The sequence below is a fragment of the Varanus komodoensis genome, unplaced genomic scaffold, assembly GCF_004798865.1.
Source record: "Varanus komodoensis strain SLA01 unplaced genomic scaffold, ASM479886v1 scaffold20_1, whole genome shotgun sequence".
Classification (NCBI taxonomy): Eukaryota; Metazoa; Chordata; class Lepidosauria; order Squamata; family Varanidae; genus Varanus; species Varanus komodoensis.
Window position 1 is genome coordinate 20,141,196 of NW_025335587.1, and position 22,176 is coordinate 20,163,371.

Genomic DNA, 22,176 nt, shown 5'->3' on the forward strand with positions numbered 1-22,176 from the left:
GCTTCCTGGTGGTCCTGACTGTAGCCAGAGTCTTCAGCCCCATGGAAAGGACACCCGGCTCTGCTGGGGGAGATGCTGCTGCTCCCTACGTTTTAAGGCAGGTGTGGGCAAAATGTGTGACCCACGAGACCTTCCCGGACCACAGCTCCCATCAGTCCTGGCCAGCAGAGCCAACGGCTGAGGGAACCTTGGAGTTGTCTGAATCATCCCAGGGTTCTAGCTTGAGATACATCACCTTCCCCTGATTTCACAGGAGAGGGCAGGGTTTGGGATCTGGCATGCCACTGACCCACACTCCTGCTTCCATAACAGGAACACCGTAAAAGCATAACCAAAGTCAGATGAATCGCACAACAATACAGCAGCGAGTTATCCACGGCCCTAATCAGAACAATGCAGCCCATAAGAAAAAAAGAACTACGGCCAGACAGTCAAATAAGATGAACAAAAAACCATTTTATACACTCATTTTTTCCTTCGTACTCTCCCCCAAAGCCCCAGCTTTGTTAATATATTTTCCAGACAAATTGGTATGAAGCTTTTCCTTTATCTGCAAGGACTGGCTGTCCTAGTTGAAAGAATGGGCGGCAAATAAAAACACACAAACGAGGTCAGCCCTATCTGCCGAGACATCGCACACATGGCATTGATGTTTTAAGAAATTCAATGAATGTTCAGTCTTGACAATAGCCCTGGTCAGTTAACTCCCATCCATTGCCTGAGAGGGAAATAACTGCTGAATAGATATATTTATGTAGTTATTTCTTTTTACAATCAGAAGTACGGTGCAGTGAAATCCTGGGCTCAGAGGGTTAGCTGAAACGCAAGAGAGGAGATAAAAAAATAAAAATAAACACCGCCTGCATGCGATCTCCTGCCAGCTAAAATCCCTCCTTCCAGGAGTGGATTTGGTTGATGTGGGCCAGCAGAAACAGAACCAAACTGGGTCCTTCAGGAAACCAGAACAATCAACTGCTCAGTGGAGCCACAGGTTTGCAGAGGGACACAATGTACTTTGAGCCGACAACAGCGTAGTAAAAACATACCTGCTACAACCCCCGTATGAAGAATGAGCTTCGGTGTGGAATGAGTTTTGTTCGGTTGCTTACAGGTGTCTGCTGGGGTGGGAAGGGCTCGGAAGCAGAACTTCGGCTTCCTGTGCTGAGGTTGCCAGTTCCAGGAAGCTCCAGGAAGGGCAGGGAAATGCCAGAGTGTAGGACACGGAATAATCTATTCAAGTTGTGACAACCCGGATTCAGGCTGGACATTTATTTATTTATTTATTTATTTATTAAATAAAACATTTTTATGCCGCCCCATTCGCCGAAGCCTCGGGGCGGCTTACAACGTCAAGTTAAAAAAATAATTATAACATTAAATTAAAAAAATACAAACATTAAGTTAAAAATGCAAAAATACCAATATAAAATAAGCCGCCCTGGCCAGATAAAATCCAATAATATTAACAATTAAAATGACATTTTAATAAAAAGGTCTTGGCCTGGTGCCGAAAACAAATAACGACGGTGCCAGGCGGACCTCTCTGGGGAGCGCATTCCATAGGTTGGGTGCCACCACAGAGAAGGCCCTCCTCCGGGTACTCACCCTCCTAATTTCTTTCACGGAGGGTTCCCGAAGAAGGGCCTCTCCTACAGATCTCAAGGGGTAGCCGGGCATATATGGATGTAAGCGCTCCTTCAGGTAACCAGGACCCAAGCCGTTTAGGGCTTTACAGGTCATCACCAACACCTTGAACATCAGAGAAGCTTCCTCATGGTCAGAGCAGTAGGGCAGTGGGACCAGCTGCCTGAAGAGGTGGGGGGCTCTGCCACCCTGGAGACACTCAACAAGAAACTGGGCAGTCCCCTGAGTGGGATGGTGTGACGTGGTGTCCTGCAACAGCAGGGGGGTGGACCTGATGGCCTTCAGGGCCCCTTCCAACTCTTCTCTGATTCTATGCAAAGCTCCCATCCTGACTTCCCAGACAGCTGCTGCGGCCCGTCAGCGTCCGCTGCGTTGGCGTAGCTGAGCCAAGCGTCTGGCTCTGGGAGAAGTAGCTTTGCTGTGTTCCTGACAGAAGTTTAGCCCTGGGGCGGGCAGCGGATGCCATGCTTCAGCCCCTGAATGCAGGGCTTTGGGGATGGGGGATTCCCGTGCCTCCCTTTCCCTTCCTCCCTGACCAGTGGCTGTGCCAGCTGGGCCTGATGGGCGCCTTCTTATCAGTGGCATGTCTATCCCTCCCAGTCGCCAGAGCTGTGAGTGGTTTGCAGTAATCTGACCCCCCGGAAACGCACGATAAAAGCATAATGAAAGCTTTGATGGTGCAAGGCCAGAACTAAAATTGGCATGGGAAGCGGGCATCAGGGAAACATCTGATTCCACACACATGCGCAGTTAAAAGGTGTGTCCAGCTCAGGGCCACTGAGCCGTGGAGAGAACATCTTTGGCCAGAGGGAGAGTTAACAGCACAGACTTTTCGAGGTGAGGTCCTGGTTGTATTTTAATCCTGCACCCGAAGGGGTGCGGCCCCCCCAAACATCTTTCTGTGGGAAGCCAAATAGCCCGGCTGCCCAAGTCGCTCGGGAAAAGCTTCCTTTTCTTGATTGTAGGAAGCAAAGGATGCATTCGACACGGTGTGAACTTGAAGGCTCTCAAGTGGTGTGGTTTGTGCAGGGTTCGGGGGCACCCAGGAGTGCTGTCACCCCGTTGGCTCGAAGAAGAGGATTTCATGCGCTTCCCTCGTCTCCTGCCTGGCTTGGAAAGCATGCCGGGCTCAAGCAAATAGGTCCTGGCATGTGTGTTCGGGACATGGGGTGCAAAAGGACCCCCCCACGGCACCACTGCCCCCAGCTGTAGGCGACGGGCACAGGCTTGCTGCCAGGCACGGCCTGCTGGATTCTGCCTCTCTGTGGGCCAGTTCTCAAGTAGCAGAGCTGGCAGGTTAAACGACCCCACGGCCTCGAGGGATCCACCAGGCCGACATCAGGGACGAGCGGGAAAAGGCCGGCCTGGGGCTGAAGCAGCCGGGCTTGAACCCCGGCTTACCTGCCTCACAGGGTCGTCGTGAGGAGAACACTGGGAGAGAGCCTTGTGTCCTCTCGCAAGTGCTTGGGAAGGAAGGGCGGAGGGCCGAAAGTACAGTAAAAATAATGAACTCAGTTGTGTGGAAGAGGACAGCTCCTGCCCCTCAATTATGCGCTGCACCCTGGCCCCCGAAGCCCTTCATACAGACTGCGGGGGGGGGGGCGGGGGGCAAGGAAGCACACCCCAAATAATATCAGGAGATGGGGTAGGTGGCACTCTTATTTATTTTATTTCTTTATTTTTGGATTTATATCCTGCCTTTTTCCTACGAAGGGCTCAAGGCAGCTTACATCATCTCTCCTCCTCCATCTTATCCCCACAACAACAACCCTGTGAGGCAGGTTGGGCTGAGAGTCTGTGACTGGCCCTAAGTCACCCAGTTGGCTCCAAGGCTGAGCGGGAACTTGAACCCAGATCCTCTGAGTCCCAGTCCCACGCTCTTAACCACTACGCCACACTGGCTCTTCATCCTGGGCAGGACCACTGTCCCCCGGCTCACCTGTTGGCTGCCCTGTTCTTCTAACCCAGGGTTCCGTTCCGGTGTTAGGCTGCGAGGGGGCCGCTCACGGCCCTGCAGGGACTGTGACTGCCCAGTCATTTGGCAGTGGCTCACGCCCCACATTTTGGGTCCCCGTTCCGTCCGTGGGGCTGTGCCTCAGGGAGAGGAGGCTTTCTCAAGTGTTTTGCGCCCCCTCCCTCCTGACTCGCTCTCACACCACCTCCTCCTCTTCAGGCGCAGCCACCCCGGGTGTGCATCTGTCTCCATCTCTGTCTCTCTTTCCCTGCACTTATTTTTTTGATGTAATAAGGAGTGACTGCTTTCCGCTGTCAGCCGGCATCTTTCCCGAATGCCCTGAGCAGGCCTTAATGTAAACAGATTAATAGATTATGCTGAAAAGCGCGAGTCTTGGCCCTTTCCCCATCTGACGCCGTCCTGCCTCTCTCTCTCTCTCTCTCTCTCTCGCGCGCGCTCTCATTCTCTCCTCTCCTCTGTTCCAGCTTCCGCAGAGCCGGTGGAGACCTCCCGCTGGACCGAGGAAGAAATGGAAGTGGCCAAAAGTGGTAGGGACTTTTCCTCTTCTTTCGACTTCTTTTTGAAAGGAACTGACCGGGGGGGGGGTGGCGCATGAGATGCCGCACATGTGGGCAATACAGCGCGCGACCGTTCAGGGCAAGGCAGAGCACGCGAAAGCTTTTAAAGGCTGCCAGAACAGAGGAGAGCGGGTCGGTCCACAGTCGTGGTGCTCTGTATGCAGCCGCCCGGCAGGGCTCCTTCCCAGTCACGGTGTGGGATCGCCCAGCACTGAATCTGGAAGTTGCCACATGCAAGCAGATGTTCTTCTCTGCCAAGCTCTGGGGACGTCCTGGCAGATCTTGGGATGCCAACGTGTACCCTCTGTGACCGGAAAGCCCAGTGCAAAGCCGGCATTTCACTTCTGTTTTCAAGCGGTTCTGTTTGCGGTTTTGTATCGCTCTTTTGGTTGGGCCTGTTCCGCAAAATCTTCAGGCCCAGGTGTAGCTCGCAGGGCATTTGGATACTCTGCTGGACAGCCCAAGGGGTTCTGGCATGATAGGATTTTCCAAATTTGCAAAGAATTTTCAAAGCAGGTTCCGGCAGGACGGGAAAATCCCTCAGTCTGAGGTACTACGTACCAGTTTGAACCGTTCTCTGCACTCTTTCATGGGGGTGCGACCTGTGTTGACGCGTGGTGGTCAGCCTGGGGCAGAACTCCCCAACCTGTGGCCCTCCAGGTACACCAGCTGCTGTGGAACATGGGTGAGAAGGCATCAGTCTGGGAAGGTTCCCTCCTTGGGGCATAGTTGCAGTCAAATGCTCTCCTCTAACAAACATTTTGTGGCCGAAACTGTCAGCAAGTGCTTTAAATACAGGAATCGTTTGCGAGCGGTTCTCGGAGATGGGTTTTTGCATCACTTTCTCTCTGTGTGTTCTTCGGGGCTCCTTTCCAAAAAGGGACATACTGACGAGAAGGAAACTCTTGAAAACGTGTGATGCATGTCAGTCTCCTGATCGCGGTGGAGCGCTTCTGTTGTGTGCTGTAGGAGCCCAGCTTGCTCTTGCCACCACCAGCTCAAAAGGCTCTCGGGCGTCAGGCTGGGGCCCAGCCTTGCCCAAAATCCCTGCCCAGAGGCTCTTTCTTTCTGAGGGAAAGCTGTATTGAGCCACAAGGACTGGCTCTCTTCCCTGCCCCTAATCTCTTCTCCTGCCATGCTGGCCTACCTGGCCAGCACCTGGGTTGGGGAGTGCACCAGGAAGAGCTTTGACTTGGAGATGAAGGAGCCCCTTGAATTGGGCTTGGAAGCTGACGGGCAGCCAGCTCCAGTAGGTCAGAACTGATCTCCCATGGGGGACCTTCCTGCCCCAGTTATTGATCCGGCTGCCACGTTTTGCACAAGCCGCGGCATCTGTACAGACTTCCGGAGTGGTCCCACGCAGAATATAGTGCAGTAGTCCAGCTTGGGGGATCGTCAGAGTGTAATGACTGAAGCCAGACGCTCCCTGTCCAGGTTGGAGTTTAGCTAGGCCACCACTGAGGCCCCCCGGGCTCAGCAGACCCCCAAGCCACAAACCTCCTGCCGCATTTCTGTCCAGAACACCCTCCAGCCAGGCAGAAGAGCAACCCGCAAGCTGGGTCTCCATCTTTCCTGGACTGAGCATCCGTTTCTTAGCAGTCACCAAACCTGTTCTCATAGCCAGGAACCCTTTCAGCACATGCGCAGCCTCGCCCCGTGAAGACGGGCAAGAGAAATGGAGTTACAGGGCACCAGCGCACGGGGGTGGCGCGCTCCAGAACGCCGGGAGACGTTGGCGTTCCGACGTCCCAGCGGTTACATGCAGATGTCAGAGAGCATGCGGGCATGCCATGTGGGGGCTGAGCCGTATTTCCCAGGCGTGCCCCTCTGGAGACAGCCGTCCATGCAGGAACAGAGCCGGTACAGGGTGGGACCCCCTACTCCTGCCTCAGGCAGTTGCCCCAGTTGGATCCCAGCAGGGCCACGCTCCCCCATCTTTCTTTTGGCGTGGGTCATGGGACGGGGCGACCACAGCTGTTCCTGCCCCCAGACGTAGCCTGGACCGCCCCTGGAATGTGGGGCTGACCTAGCAACACTCCCCCACCCCCCAACCTCGGCCAACAACTTCATCTGTTAACTTTGTTTTATACCTGCTCACCCAAGATTTAAAAAGAAAATATCACAATTGACCATGTGAATATCAGCGCAAAGTGGCTGGAACTTGTTTAATGGGTTGAGGTCATTCCAGCTAATGGTCAACTGCAGGTGCAGCAAGAACACCTGGGGATTAGATAGCGATTGCAAATAACACGAGCTGACACCTAAAACGCATCATAGCAAGCTAGTTCTCAGTTCAGGCAAACAGATCTTTATCTACTTCGTTGCATACAGAAGTGAAGCAAAGCAAAACCAGTTTTGCGAGGGTCAGAATACAGTTCAGACAAATTCAAATGCTGCACCCGTCCAGTGCAGCACTTAATTGTACAACCGGAGCTTCCCGGAGCTTTGAAAGAGGACAGAGCACGGTTCCCCAGGCGACCTAAAAGCATAAAACCATCCCAGATGTTCTGGGTTTTCTGTGCTTATGAGTCATTGTGCTCAGGGCCACCAATCTTCAATTTTCATGTTCTGTTTTTTTAATGTTATAGTTGGTTAACATCCTGGTAACGTTATCACCTTCCTTCCAACAAAACATTCGGTTCGAAAGCAAACAGAAAAGCCAAACTAGTCCAGGTTCTGTTGCAGCTGGAAGACTAAAAGATTAGCGTCTGTCTGACTCACTGGCCTGCGTACGACTGTGGGCCTTTTCGGGTTCCCCCCGCCCCCGTTGGTTTGCTTTCCCCCTTATCTGGATCCAATCTCATTCTGATTTGCAACGCTGCCTCTTCCTGGCTGTCCTGACCACCTCTGCCAACATCTGCTCTTGATGAGGCGGTCTTGCCCCCACACAGAGGATCCTGGGCCGCCGGCCCGGCTTTCTGCTAGGATAATGATACCCCATCCTTTCTCAACCTGCCCTGGACTACAGCTTCAATCAGCCGGGCAGATGGGAATTCTAGTTCCATTCGTCTGGCAGGCACCAGGCTGCGGTGGGGGCGCTCGGTTCCTTCCCCTGGGCGTTTGCGGACTCCCCGGTGTTCCTTTGGTCCTGGGGGACTCCGGAGCACTCCGGGTGGATCCCAGGGTCTGTTCCTGTTGGCCCACAAACAACGATCCTTGCAGTTAGGGGGAGCTCTGACCCCAAAGCCACAGCTCTGCAGAAGGTCCCCGGGGAGGATTTCGGCCTCGAGCCCTTCCTTCCACCTTGTGTGGATGGTGCCACTTTCCTGCCTGAGCTCTGTGCTCAGCCCACCATGCCTGCCTGCCTGCCTGCCACATTCTGCTTAATACTGCCTGCCAAGAAGCAGGGTTAGCAGCTTTAGGGCCTCGGGAGAATTAGGTTATGTCAAGCGGGGAGACAGCGTGATCTGCAGATAAGCCCTCGCCGCTGCCAGGTCAGGAGAACTGCTTTTTAAATGCATTTATTCCTGGCACTGACATGGCGTGACCTCAGGAGAGTTCTGCTCCTCCGAGCGCTCGAGTCCTGCTGTGTGGAAAACAAGGCTAATTCCTGTCTCGGGAGGGGAGAAGCACAGGGCGCGCTTGCACGTGGAAAGCCGCCAGCCCCGCCGTCCCTTCGAGCCGCAACTCCGGCCATCCAGCACTGTGGGACGGAACCGGCTTGGGGGCGCTGCTCAGCCCACCCCTTTTCTTCACCTCCGTTTGCAGAGGTGCCATCCAGGGCTCGCTTGGAAACACGGCGTACCTGCAGGCATGTCTCTGGGGGACTTGCAGCCACAGTTCTTTCTTTACTCTGTTTGCGAGGCTCCCCCGGGCTTCGCATGCCGCAGTGGCCTGCCACAGTCCCTCCGGTCTCATCCTGCCTCCCAAAAGCCTGTGCTCTTGAGCACTTGAGCGAGGTCTGGACCACGAGGATCCAAGCCACAGAGCCGCTTCTCCCGGCCTCCGTGCCTCCTCGGCTGAACCTGGCTTCATTTCCAACTGGCGAGGAGACCTCCTCGCCCTCTTCTCACCCCATTGCTCCCCACTGCCCTCCCAAATCTGCTCTGTCTCTCTTGGAGCCGTGCTGGGTTTCCAGCAGCCTCCCTCCTCCTCCTCCTCCTCCTGCAGAAGAGAGACCCGTGAAGGAGAGCCTTTCTCGGTCAGGGTGCCCAGTAAGGCCACCGGTGTGTAAACGGCCTCCTGTTTGTTGCCTTAAAAAAAGTGTGAGAAGAGTCCCGCTGGCTCACAGGAAGGCCCTGTCTCCTCCACCGTTCTGCCCATCAGCTGCCCCAGGCACAACACCGCACCCTCCTGCCCACGTCCCCGAGCACCCGCTGTGTGCAGGCATGTTGCCTCTGACGGTGGGGGAAGGCTCTTGCCACCAGGACTAGTAAACATCGATAGCCAGCCCACCTGAAGATCGTCCAGTCCTCTTCCAAAGCCATCCACTCCTGATAGTGCCGAGGGTCATCAGCAAATTGTGTGCTGTGTGACGAAGGAGCCCCCTTTGTGCGTGTCCCGAGTCTCCTAACCCCCGTCTTCACAGGAGCAACTTGGAAAATTGACTCAGGTGCACTTCAGTATCCCGCCGCTTTTCCTCCAGGCTGCCTCTGTCATCGCCCTCTTTTTTTGTTTCATCTGCACAACGGCCTTGCGGGGCAGGCTGGGAGGAGCACCCGGAACTGGCGCAAAGCCAACCCAAGGGAGCCCCATCACCAGGCAGGGGCCTGCCTGCTCCCTGCCCATCCCTCGAAAGGCTGTTGCACTCTGGCTTCCGGTGCCTGCCAGCGTGTCGAGAAACGTTAGGACGCTGCAGCGCGGCCCGTGCTCTGTGGCAGAGGCCGCCTGGAACGGCAGATCCCTCTCGCGTGGCGAGCTGCCTCGAGAAAAGAGGAAAAGACATTCGGCTGTCGGCAGCCGAGCGGCAAGTTTTATAACCCTCCAGGCCCATTGGAAATGAACGGCCTTTGCTCTTCCGCCGAGGGGAGCCGGTTTCCCAGCAGCTGACCAGGTGTTGTTCTGTGGTTCCGACAGGCTTGGTGGAGCATGGGCGCAACTGGGCGGCCATCGCCAAGATGGTCGGGACGAAGAGCGAAGCCCAGTGCAAGAATTTCTACTTCAACTACAAGCGGAGGCACAATCTCGACAGCCTGCTCCAGCAGTACAAGCAAAAGGTGAGCGGAGCCGGCTTTGCGCGGGTGCCGGGCAGGAAGAGGCGCGCCGAGGCAGGTGGCCTGCAGGGAGTGCGAGACGTGGAAGCGGCCGGCCCGGAGGCAGGCCGAGGCCACCCGCGAGCAAAGCCGTGCAAGCGGGTGGACCGGGCGGGCGCAGGGGAGAGCCGCCGGCAGGGTTGGCAGAGGCCAAGCTATCCTGCAGGGAGCACCTTGCGCCACAAGGAGGGTAAAAACGGCCAAAGGTGTGAGCAGGACGGCAGTGTAGGAAGCGAGGGAGGCGGGAGCAGGCCGAGAGACGATCGCTGCCCGATCCGGTTGGACCAACGACCAGCGCCCTGTTCATGCACGCACTCTGGCAGCGCCATGCGAAGGAGGTCCGGGGCTGGTCGCTGCCCAGGTGGATCTGGTGGGGTTGTCCAGTTTTGCCGTTCGGAGGACGTGTTTGCTGCCAAAGCAACCGGGTGCCCCTCCTGGAAGTCTGAAAGCTCAGCATGAGATAGCGGTATAGTAGAAGAGCTAAGAAACACAAAACCCAGCACTCTCCGCGTGCTCTGGATAAGCCCTCCCATCATCCCTGCTCTGCTAGATGGAGCTGATGGGGGTTGCATTCCCAAACCACCTGGAGGACATGGCGTGGGGCTCGGCACGGCTCCAGACGCGTGGGGCTGGCCGAGGGCTGCACGCGCAGCACAGGGACTGCTCCCCGACCCCCTTTCTTCCCGGCCTTGCTCTAGTCCTCTCGACGCCCCCGCGAGGAGCGCGAAGTCTCCCAGTGCGAAAGCGTGGCCTCCACGGTCTCGGCGCAGGAGGACGAGGACATTGAAGTGTCCAACGAGGAGGAAAATCCGGAAGACAGCGAAGGTGACCCTGGGAGCGCCCGGCTAGCGAGGCTGCCCCGATTCCCGGCAGAGCGGGGCTGGTCTCAGCTCTGGCGGCCCGCTTGAACCTCCTGCGGGTGCTGGCTGTCGATTCCGAAGGCTGCGTTGCCCACCCCTGTGCCTTCTGGATGTGCGGGGGGACTACCACCCCGTCCTTCCCCGCGGGCTCTCAGGAATGCTGGGAGTCCTAGTCAAATGCACCCAGAGGGTGCCCCCTGGAGTAGGCCATTCTCCACTGCGGGTGAGGAGGGGCATCCAAGTGCTGCAGGGGCGTGGGAGAGGGCCTCCGAGCCGTGGGGTGAAGAAGCACATGCCACGCACCACGTCTCGTGGAAGACGGCGAACCCCCCCGCCCCGGTTGTGCTTGGCTTCATTCGGGGCGCTTGCACAAGGCCTATGAAGAGCAGTCCCCTCCTCGCGCACCCCGTGGCGCTAAGCAGTAGATCATCCGGCATCCAGTTAAATCCTCTTAATTACCTTTTGGATGCTTACACACGACTTAATGCCTCGGCAGGTGCCGAAAATAGCTCCGACACGGAGAGTGCGCCGTCGCCGTCCCCGGCGGAGGCCACCAAGCCCGCGGAGGAGGCCCCGCCCGAGAGCGGGGGCCCGGCCAGGATTCCCGCCAAGCCCGAGACGCCGCAGGAGCCCGCGGGGGCCGCTGCGCCTGGCCCGTCCCCTCCCTCCGCGGCGCAGGGCGCCAAGGCCGAGCCCGAGAGCGGCGGCCTGCAGGCGAAGGAGGAGGTGCCGGCGGAGGCCGAGGAGCCCATGGAGGCGGAGAGCCAGGCCCAGGCTGCCGACAGCAAGCCCGTCCTCAGCCTCCCTGCCCACCCCAAGCCGGAGCCCGCCGACCCCGAAGCGAGGCTCCCGGCCGACGTGCAGGTGAAGACGGAGGGCGACGCCAAAGAGAGAGACGGGGCCCTGCCCAGGGAGAAGCCGGAGCCCCCCGACGGGATGGACTTCGGCCTGCCTCCGCCGGCTGCCGCCCCGAGGACGGAGCCCAACTCGGACAACGATTCGAGCGCGACCTGCAGCGCCGACGAAGACGTGGACGGGGAGCCCGAGCGGCAGAGGTGAGGCCTGCCGCCAGGCCCTGCCTGGGGCCTCTTCCTTCTCCCCGCTTGGAGGGAGAACGTGGGGAGCCCGTGCGGGCACGAGGGCGAGGAGTTGGCGCTTCCGGCGGTGGGCAGGCGAGGCCCACGTCCTGGTCACAGTGTCCCAGCTGCTGCGCAACCGAGGCAGAGGGCAAGCAGCGTGTTGGAGGGACCCGCTCGGCTCCTTCACCCTGGGCATTCCTAAAAATCTTCAGGCTGGCCGGACACAGTGCAGGGGTGGCCGCAGGTGGGTTGTCTGAGGCCTTCGGCTCCCAGAAGCCCCTGTTAGCCCAGCCTGATCGCCACCGAGTTCCTCACAGCCAGCGATCGGCACTGCTGGGGAGGCTTCTGCCCGCTCCCGGTCTGGGCAGCCCTGCCAGTTTGCTCACAGAAGTTGCCCAGAAGCTGCTAGCCTGTGTCTAGCCCTGACGGCTCCCTGCTGCCCTTGGTATTGGGGGCCCGTGCACCCCAGTCGCTGGGGGCTGTTGGGATAACGTCCCATTTGTGGGCTCCCCATGGGCAGCCCGCTGGCCACTGGGGGGAATGAAGTGCTGGGCCAGGTGGACCTTCGGTTCGGTCCAACCCTTGTGGTCATTCCGTCTTCCATTAGCCGGCTTGTCCCGTAGCGGCTACTGTGCAGGACCGGCACTCGGGAGACCGGAGTTCCAGTCCACCCTCGGCCGTGAGGTTCCCCGGGCACCTTTGGGCCAGTCTCAGGCTCTCAGCCTGGTCTTGCAGGGTCGTTGTGAAGATAACGTGGAAACAGAACGTCTGTGAGCGACTCCTCGGATTCCTTGCAGGAAGAAGGGTGGAACGTGCATTAAATAACGAAATCTCATTTTCCCTCTCTTGCCAGAATCTTTACCATGGACTCCAAGCCGTCCCTCTTGAGCCCCCCTGGGCAGATGCTGATCTCACCTGCAATCAAGCAGGGCCCCCTGAACATCCAGCAGCTTCAGCATCGGGCAGCAGTGATCCCGCCCATGGTACGTCCCGAGCCACGGCCGACTCGTCTCTGGGCAGGAGCGTGCCCACAGATGGCTTTCTCGGCACCTGTCATGGTGCCCCACCCCGCCAAGTATTTTTCAGCTGAGCACAGAGAAATGCCTTTCTTTCTCCGGGTGCTGAAAGGTCACATTGTGTCCCAAAGTCCAACCACATGGCTTCATCAGTACAGGCTGCAAACATACAGTTCTTAAGGAAGGGAAGAGAATCCGATCCAGTTGTTCCGTATCACTTTATACCAGAAATAACCCCCTGTGGTTACTCAGAGGTCTTCTTCAGCTGTCTGGTATGTGGAAAGATAGTTGAAAAGATAGATAAAAAGACTTGCATGTATTTCAATCCAAATTTCTCACACCTATAGAAAGTATAGCTCACTGCAGTGTATATACCTGTAATTATCTTTCTCCGAATTATTATTTACATTATATCCTAATTCCAAAATATATGATAAAACAGAAGTAGCCTTCACCAGCTTCTGCACAACCATGGAGACTTTCTTCAGTGAATGACGGTGTTTGCAGCCTGTATAGTACAGATGAAAAAACACTGCCAGGTTTGGGGGAATATTATTTAACTTCACCGCCTGGGGTGAAATCTCTGGAGAGCCCCAGGCTGGGGAAAGCGGGCAGAAAGCCACCCAGCTTGGCAGACCCCAAGCCGGGCATCCAAAACGAGGAAGCACACGCCTCCTCCATGCCTGGGCGGTTGGTGAGGCTCCATCATTCCGGGAGCCCTTGATCGGCGTGGGTGTCCCAGCAAAGCGTGGGCTTCGCTGCGGCTGGAGCCAGGCGTTCCTTCTCACTGTGATGGGGGAGACGCGTCCCCTGCGGGGGCCTCTTTTCTGCCCCACAGATGGAGTGGGTCTGGCTGCCCCACTGCCGGGAAGCTTTTCCCGAGAGGTGCTGCCGCCTGGACGGCCGCGGCTCAAGCAGCTTCCCCTCCAGCCCGTGGGGCCAGGGCACCCGGCAGGGAGGGAGAGGCCGTGGGTGCGGCCCGGCTCCCCACCACTCCTGTCTCTTCCTCCCGCCCCTCCAGGTGTCTTCAGCCATGCAGGGGCTGCCCCAGGGCATCTCCATGAGCGGCTACACCCTCTTCCACCAGCACATCAAGGCCATGCACAAGTCCACCATGCTGGAGGAGCAGCAGCGCCAGCGGCAGGAGCAGGCGGAGGCCGACTGCCGCCGGTCGGCCAGCCCCTGCGGCCCCTCCAAGAGCCCCAGCGTGGAGTGGGACGGTAGGTGAACCGGGGGGGTGAGCGTCGGTCCCCGCCGTCTGGGGCAGAGGAATGGCCCTCTCCTCTCCTGCGACCAGATCCTCTAAGTGGGCATGGCAAGGACCGAGCCGGGGGCTCTGCGCCGAGGGGCCATGCCCAGGTGACTTCCACCCGAGGTGGCGGACCAGGGCCCAGGGTGGCCGAACCCCACCCTGCCCGAGGACCAGACTAGCTTGAAGGGGCACCTGGGACCACGTTCCAGGCCGAGGCGGGCCCTGGGCAGGCAGGGCCAGAAACGCAGCGCTGGTAGCGTTCAGCTCTTCGTGCCAGCCACTGCTGCTCCCCTCAGTCCCCAGAACAGTTCAGCTCATGCGAGGCTCCCTTGCTGCCCTTCCACTCCACGTCTCTCCTGCAACCTGCCGGATTTCTGCCGCCTCCCCCCTCCACCGCTACCCAGAATTGCTGTGGTCCCATTAAACCAAAACCTGCTTTGCCAGAGCGAGCGTGTTTCGCGCTGGATTCTTGCCCACCCGGGTTCTATTTAAAACCACGCAGCATCTATCTTGGGATGTTTACAGCAGGTGCTGGGTTTTGTTGGCCCCTGGCCAGACAGACCCCGTTCCCCCCCCGTCCCCGCTGTGGCTTGTTGCAGATTTCGGAGAGCCTGTCGTCCCCCTTTGGCCCCGAATGGGAGGCAGAAGTGAGTGAGTGGAAGCAAGGTCTGCCCGCCTGCTTTTTCACAACGATTCCCGGGGTGCAGAGCACGTTTTCTCTGTTTCTGAAAGATGAACAGACGCAGTGGGGATGGGACGGGAGCAGCTTCCAGGTGCCGGGAAGGCGCGTGAGGCGATGCGGGCCGCAGCCAGCCCTGGCTTGCTTGAAACTGGATTCTGGCACTGACCGGAGGGTCTGCCTGACGGCCCTAAAGGGCCCCCTTTGGCTCTAAGCATTCCCCTTCTGCACCTGTGCGATGTGATTGTGTTTTTGCTCATGCACAAGATTTGCAGAGTATCTCGCTTCCCTTGCAAGTATCTTGCAAGAACGCTTCCCTCCAGGGTGGCCGTGAGAGAGGCCTGGGGGGTTGCGGGGAAACAGGTTTCGGCAAGGGGCGGCATAGAAATGTTATAATAATAATAATAATAAATTAAAAAAAGGACTTCTGAGCTCAGGCGCCCAGTAATCCCCCAGACAATGTCGGGAGGGTGTAGGGTTGCCCCCCAAAAGATTAAAGCAGCATACTTTGAAAGGCTGCAGTGGAAAGTTGCTATTTATAAACATGTGTAGATAACACATACAAAAGGAACGTGAAAGCGTTGCATATAGTTTCTATATTATACGTTCCAATAACCCTCCCGTGGCAGGCTAGAAAGCAAGAGTGCCCCAGTGCCATTTGCAAGCCAGATGTGGCGGCCAGTTATTTTTGTTCTGGTACACTGCCAGGTGCACTGCCCCTGAGCAGGGAGGTTCCACCTCCCTGTCCCAGTTCACAGGCGCTGTAAATCCATCTTGGTCACTGAGCCAAGGACCACGATGAAGTCACATGGCGTGACAGAAAAGTCCTAAGCGTCTGCGAGGGCGCTCTGTGGCCTGACGCCTCTCCCCACCGGTCTCCGAAAGCGTGGGAACGGTGCCTGCCTCCCGCTGCCTGCGGCCAGGTCTGATCTGCTGCTGTCCCGTTTCCGCAGGGAAGAACGTGACCTACATGCCTTACGCTGAAGTGAAGCGGGCCATGGAGCAGGAAGCCCAGATGCAGAACGCCATGGCGCGATCGGCCTCCCCCTATCGCTTGTCCCCGAGAGAGGTCAGCAAGGCCTCCCCACAGCCAGACTCGAATCCCGCACGCTACAGTGTCCCACCAGGTGACTTCTCTTCTCTTCTCTTGGGTCATTTCCAGTTCTGGAGATTCCAGAACAGCATTTAGAAGGACTCAAACAACATGTTAAAACAGAAATGTTTTCTGGAAGCCCCAGAAATAACACAAGGATGGTGCCTGCCTGCCCTTGAGGGGCAGGGGGTCCCACGGCCCGGGGCCACCACACCGAAGGCTCTTCTCCAGGGGGCGGTCCCAGTTGGACTAGAGGAACCAATGGGAGCATCCGGTTTGATGCTCTCAGGGTGGGGCCAGTTTGAAGTGAGAATACAATTAAGCGCTGGTATCGCACCCCAGAAAGGAGACCCTTATTGGCCTGAGAGCTGGGTTTGTTCTAGGGACCAGAAGCCACTCACACACACTCGCCTGGACGCCCTCCTCCCCATCCTGGGTAGGTGGTCTTGGGAGTGGGGTGGTCCCTAAGGTCTCCCTCCCACCAGAGACATGGAGTAGATGTCCCAGGTGGGTGGTGAATCCAACTCAGTCAGGTCCCAAGGACAGCTTGGCGAGGCTTTTCAGCCCACTGTAATTGAAATAACCGGCAAAAATTATTTCCGTGAGGGCTAGAAATTTGAGAAATCCATTGCCCTATGTATAATTTAATTCGGGCATCTGCTGGAGATGCAGAAGACCGTCGTCTGGACTTTCTCACCATGTTGCTCTGCTGAGACACCCCCTTTTTCTCTCCCTGCTCCTCCCCACACCCAAGTCCTTCAACCTGCTCCGCATCAGGTCATAACCAATCTCTCCGAAGGGGTCCGGCCCCCGACCACACGGCCCACCAGACCACCGCCCCCACTGATCCCCTCCTCGAAAACAGTGGTGCCCTCGGAGAAGCCGTCCTTCATCATGGGAGGATCCATCTCTCAAGTAAGGTGGAAGACATGCTCCGGCTGGAGCACTGGGAGCCCCGGCCCCCCTGGTGCTGCGCCCCGTCCTGTAGCCAACGCAGGGGGCAGCGGGAGTTGTCCTGCCGCACCTCCGGAAGCCCCAAGTCCGAGAAGGCCGCAGGAAGCACATCTGGCACGGAGGCCCCGCGGCGATGGGGAAGGGGCGCACGCACCTCTCGTTCCCCCGTCGGTTTCGTTTCCTCAGTTTGAGAAAGCAGCGGCCTGCCTTGCCTCTTTTGCTCCTTCGCCCCCCCGGGGTTTCCTTCCCTCGGCAGCCATGCCGTGGCCACTGGGCACGCAGCGTCTTCGTTGGGCCGTTTGCACCACAGCCGCCTCCCCCTCGTGTCGCGATCCGTGTTTTGTCCTGCTTCGGCTGGTGCGGTTGCATCACAGGTGACCCTCTCGTTTCCAGGGAACACCTGGCACTTATCTGACATCCCACAGTCAAAGTTCTTACGGCCAAGAGCCGGCCAAGCCGTCTTCGGGTTCTATCTCTCTCGGACTTCCAAGGCCCCAGGAATCGACCAAAGCAGGTAGCCCCTACCTTCCTCCTCTTCCTCTTCCTCTTCCCCTTCCGCCTTGTTCCTTCCTGAGTTTGTGGAGCGATGCGCTCGTGACGGACACACGAGGGGACCAGTCAGCGAAGGCTCCTCAGTGTTCCATCTTGGGCTTTTCTGGACAGTCCTCCCCTGCCAGCCTGCATGAAATTGGCATTTAGGGTTTTTATTAAATCCCTTTTTATTTAACTTTCATTTTTAGCTGTTATTTTAAAAACTGTGATTTTAAATTTTAATGTTTTAACAGTCACTTTTTATTTAGCTTCTTTAATTGGTGTTTTTGGTTAATTGTTATTCATTATGTTAAGACTGCTGTTTTATTGTGGTTGTTTTAACGATGGTAAGCCGTCCTGAGATGCCATGCATAAGGGACGGCATGCAGAAGTTTTAAATAAATAAAATTTTACATAGCTGGGATCCGAATCGGTCTGGAGTGCGGGTGCAGAGCCTCAGGTCTGGTGCCCCAGTCTGGCCCTCCTGGGTTCCTCCCATCCCCTTTCGCCCAGTCACAGATGCTGTGATTTCCCGAATATTTTGGGGGAAGTGTTAACAAAGCAGTGAGAAGCTCTTGATTTAGCGCTCGTTGGTCCATCCGCACAGTTTCCAGCCTTTATGGTGTTCAGTACCTAAGCTGGAGGTGAGCAGCCTGGTGCCCTGTGGATGTCCAGGACCACGACTCCCATCAGCCCCAACTGACACTTAAGGGAGCTGTAGTCCCAGGCACCTGCTGGACGCCAGGCAGCACTGACGGGCAAAAATGCTCCGGGAGTTCAAGATGGGTTTTGTTTTCTTTTGCAGCCCTACCTAGGGACGCTCCTCACTGCTCAGGGTGAGGGATAGCAGAATTTGTGGGGGTGCAGTGCCCCTAGAGCTGTTCTCGAGAGGGTGTGCTTTGTGTCTGCTGAAATTTAAATTTGTGTGTGGGTCTTGAGTTTGGGAGACCTGGCGTCCAGGCAGCAGATGGAGCCACTGGGGAGAGCCGGTTGTGCGCCTGTTCTCGCGTCCTGTACGCCCAGGCGAGGCATCAATTGTCCGGGCTGCTTGCTTGCGCGAGGAAGTGACGGTTCTGTCTTTTCTTCCTGCCTGCCAACCTGTGAAGCCTCCTTGCCCTACATCAAACAAGAGGAGTTCTCTCCCCGGAGCCAAAACTCGCAGCCGGAGGGGCTGCTGGTCAGAGCCCAGCATGAGGGAGTAGTTCGAGGTGAGCAAACCCAGAATCCCTTCCTTCGATGGCCTGCCCTTTCCCCGGAAAGTGTGACATTTTAAGAAAAGCGGTGCTTAAAAAGATGCTTTGGACAAAATGAGGGACGATTAGTGAACGGCCCTTTGACTTTTAAAATGGGCTTGGTATCTCTTACAGAAGTTCCATCTTAGTTTTTATTGTACCCATTGAGAGGGTCCCTTGGACTGATCAAATGCAGAATCTAAGTTGAATAAATCAACAAATAAGACGTCTCTTTGAGGGGCCCGGTAGATGACCAAACCCTCAATTAGGACTTCGAATGAAGCATGATAAAAACAGTGAGCCTCATTGCTTAACGCAACGGGGTGGGGATAGAGGAAGCGAATCTGCATGTGTGTGCGTGTGTCGCCCCCGTGTGAGCTGCCTTCCCTCGGTACCACCCTGCAGGGACGGCAACCATCCAAGAAGGAAGCATAACGCGGGGGACTCCGACCAGCAAAGTGTCTGTCGAATCCATGCCGGCCCTGCGCGGTTCCATCACTCAGGTATTGCTGTGTGGCTTTGAGACCGAAGGGGGCCAGCGTCGAGCGCAGTGCCTCCGATGCTTCTTCGGGGGCAAAGATGCTCTTGAGAAGCATCGGCAGCAATGTTCTTTGTGTTCGTCTGCCTTTTCCCCCTTTACCGGGGGTGGGGTGCGGTGGGGGGGTAGAAGTAGGGGGATGAATTGCCGGGAAACCCCCACTTGAATTAGCTTAGGCAGTGCTGAGCAAGAAGAACCAAGTAGCCGAGTCGGTGTGTCAGGTCCTCGTTCAATCCATTGCTCCTTCAAGAACCATGAGGGCTGGAATCTTGACTTTATATTTAAAGAAGGACCAGATCTCATGGGCAGAGTCCCTGCTTTGCATGCAAAGGGTCCCCGGCTCAGGCCCCTGTGACATCTCCCGCTAGAGCCGGGAAGGAATCTTGCCTGGGCAGCCATCGCTGCTGGTTAGTCCTGGGTTTAGGCAGAACTAGGGTCTGACTCTGGGGAGGCTGCCCGTTTTCCCCTTCGGGCCACGGTGTCGCCTGATGCCTGCGCATCGGAGTTCCATTCTGTTCGCCGCAGGGGACGCCCGCTCTGAGCCAGTCCGGCATTGCTGCGGATGTGCTGCTGAAAGGAACCATCACGCGGCTGGCCACGGAGGAGAGCAGCCCGGAGAAGTGCCGGGAGGAGGCGGGGGCATCCAAGGGCCACGTCATTTACGAGGGCAAGAGTGGGCACATCATCACCTACGATGGTGAGTCTGGCGCTCTGGGGCAGCGCACACCTGGCCCAGCGCCACCGGGAGCCACCTTGCAGCTGAGGCAAAGGAAGTGCTGTCACAACCTTTTTCCCGTGGTGGTTCCGTCGGAAGGCCAGGGCACTTATCACTCTAAGTGACCTCTGGGCTGACTTTAAAGAGGGGCACCTCTCGAGGAAGCCTGAAAACTTCCCAAACTGGGTAAAAAGAAACCCACAATCAAACATGTCCCAGTAAAATGCAGGAAAACAGAGGTTGCCAATTTAAAATCAGTCAAAACAAGGTGGGTTCAGAACAACTAAAGGAAGGCCAGCAGAAATGGGTAGGGGCCTCACAGCTTTCCGAACGAGCTACCAAGAAGGAGCCGAAGGAACCCCAGTGGATGGTGATTCCAGAGAGGCGGGGCCACCCCGGAGAAGGCCCACCCTCTCTGCTCGTTGACTTGCCTTACTGTGCCTCCACAGCCATTAAAAACGTCCGGGAAGGAACCCGAAGCCCAAGGACAGCTCACGAAATGACCCTCAAGAGGACGTACGATGCCATGGAGGGAAACATCAAGCAAGGGATGTCGATGAGAGAATCGCCCGTCTCCGCACCATTAGAAGGTAGAACACAGCTCTCTTTTTGCTGGATAACAAAAATGTTTATAAAAACAGCAGGTTGAAAAGTTGGTGAGGCTGAAAAGGGACGAAGCCTGGCTGTGAGGCGATTTATTTGGGGAGGGGGCACTATCGGGGTGGCTGGCCTGACAAGTCGTGGCTAGTTTTGGCCCACTTCTGGGTTTTCCCCTCCGGTTTTAGCACGAGGGGCAACTCCTCTGCCGTGAAGAAGCGTGTGCGGCGGAGGAAGGGCAAGCCCGTGTCTCACTCATCCCCGAACACCTTCTCGTCGTTTTAGGGTTAATCTGCCGCGCCCTGCCTCGGGGTAGTCCCCACTCGGACCTGAAAGAGAGGACTGTGCTGTCGGGCTCTATCATGCAAGGTAGGGAGAAAGAGTCTCTTCCAAGGTGATCTTTCCCCGTCATAATTCTGCTCCCCTTTAAGGTCTGCTGCTCTCCTTTAAGACGAGCAAGCATTTGCCACATGGCGCAGATGGCGAGCGGTTTAGTTTGGACTACGGTCCCAGAGCCCCCCACCCTCTGCTCAAGTTTTGAACCTTTGCCTCTGATTCCTGGCCAGGCACGCCGAGACCCACAGCGGAGAGCTACGAAGAAGGCCTCAAGTATCCCAAGGTCAAGCGGGAGTCTCCCCCGACGCGGGCCTTCGAAGGTGCCATCACCAAGGGAAAGCCCTACGACGGGGTGACCACCATCAAGGAGATGGGCCGCTCCATCCACGAGATCCCCAGGCAGGACCTGCTGAGCCCGGAAAGCCGCAAGACGCCAGAGGTCGTGCAGGGCGCCCGGCCGATCATCGAGGGCTCCATCTCTCAGGTGGGTGGGCGTCTGGCCAACATCCCAGGTAGCCAAGCGTCGCCACGGGGAGGCAGACAGATCTGCCAAACCCAACCCTACACCCCTTTTCTGAGGTTGACTCAAGTCCTGCGTGAGCACAGTGATCCTAGTTGGCTTCGGGAAGATGGGTGAGCGAGCCTGGCCTAAGCCTGGCCTGTCCGTGGAGGTTCCCCAAGGCAGAAACCTTCCGTTGTTGGCAAATCCTCAGGTCACGTGTGCTGGGCTGGGATTCAGCTCCAGAAACCTCCTGCCAGTGGGGGAACCGCATGGCAGTGATGTCACGGGGGAGGGTGGGGCAGCCGACACGCAACGCTGGGGGGGGCATATGCTTCAGCTGGAAGGCCTCCTCCTCAAGGCGCCACCCCCCAGGTGCTCTGGGCAGCAGGTCCCTTCGCCTCCCAGCCCGGGAGATGATGGAGCTGCAGTCCAGCACACTGACTCCTCTTGGGAGGGATGCCTCGGACCCGGAAGGCCCGTTCCTTTTAAAGGTGCAGCGTTTAGCTGGCTTCTCCTCTCCCAGAGGCGTGCCGGGCAGGCCTGTGTCTCCACACCCGCTCTGTCGCTAGCCCAGCATGCCGTGTCCCAGAATCTTCTGAAGGCACCTGGGCCGCCTGCTGAGACAGAAGAGCGGCCTGGCACTGCGTAAAAGGCTGCCGTGCCAAAGGCAGGGCAGGCTCGACTTCCGCTGCTCCAGAAGGCAGGCCTCGAGGCGATGCCCGGGAAGCAAGTCCTGGCGGATGTCGGGAGGGGTTCTCCAGCAGCGAGGGCTGTGTCCCGGAGTGCCGTCCGCCTCTGCGGGGGCACGCTGCTCCGTCGCCAGGTCGCTGTGGATGCCGCCTCCGTTATCAAGCAAAGGGCTGGTCCAGCTCCGCTGCCTCCGCCTGCCAGCAGGTCCAGGGGCCTGTGGGAGCCGTCCAAGCACCAGGCTGGAGAGGCTTGGATCAGAGGCCCTCCCAGCGCCGCCTCCCGGTATTCCTCCCCACAGGGCACGCCCATCAAATACGACAACAGCTCTGGCCAGTCGGCCATCAAGCACAACGTCAAGTCCCTGATCACCGGCCCCAGCAAGCTGCCCCGGGGCATGTCCCCGCTGGAGCTGGTGGCGGAGAACGTGAAGCCGGCGGAGCGGGGGAAGTACGAGGAGGCCAAGGGCGGGGAGGTCCGGTCCCGGCACACCTCGGTGGTCAGCTCGGGGCCCTCGGTCCTCCGGTCGACCATCCACGAAGCACCCAAGTCCCAAGTGAGCCCGGGGATCTACGAAGACGCCAACGCCAGGAGGACGCCGGTCGGCTACCAGAGCATGTCCAGGAGCTCCCCCATGATGAACAGGGCGGCAGAAGGTGGGTAAAATCCCGCGTGGGGCTGGCGGAACGGGATGGGGAGCCCTGCGGTGGACGCCGTGCTCTTGCCCCCCCGCAACC

The 22,176-nt window shown here is 57.6% G+C and overlaps 1 protein-coding gene across 6 annotated transcripts in view; it reads left to right on the top strand.

Moving 5' to 3' along the window:
- NCOR1 (nuclear receptor corepressor 1) overlaps positions 1-22,176 on the top strand; it is a 78,589-nt gene that overhangs the window by 40,416 nt on the left and 15,997 nt on the right. For all 6 annotated transcript variants that reach the window (XR_006414762.1, XM_044430420.1, XM_044430424.1 and 3 more), the window contains 16 exons: positions 4,084-4,146; positions 9,193-9,332; positions 10,067-10,193; positions 10,725-11,283; positions 12,161-12,290; positions 13,345-13,543; positions 15,208-15,381; positions 16,102-16,262; positions 16,695-16,815; positions 17,939-18,040; positions 18,470-18,567; positions 19,128-19,299; positions 19,767-19,907; positions 20,200-20,283; positions 20,481-20,734; positions 21,741-22,095. Coding sequence is in view for 5 of the 6 variants with exons in the window: in XM_044430420.1 (XP_044286355.1) it covers positions 4,084-4,146; positions 9,193-9,332; positions 10,067-10,193; positions 10,725-11,283; positions 12,161-12,290; positions 13,345-13,543; positions 15,208-15,381; positions 16,102-16,262; positions 16,695-16,815; positions 17,939-18,040; positions 18,470-18,567; positions 19,128-19,299; positions 19,767-19,907; positions 20,200-20,283; positions 20,481-20,734; positions 21,741-22,095 (2,880 nt within the window). In the remaining variant the exon portion in view is untranslated. The remainder of the gene's footprint in view (positions 1-4,083; positions 4,147-9,192; positions 9,333-10,066; positions 10,194-10,724; positions 11,284-12,160; positions 12,291-13,344; positions 13,544-15,207; positions 15,382-16,101; positions 16,263-16,694; positions 16,816-17,938; positions 18,041-18,469; positions 18,568-19,127; positions 19,300-19,766; positions 19,908-20,199; positions 20,284-20,480; positions 20,735-21,740; positions 22,096-22,176) is intronic.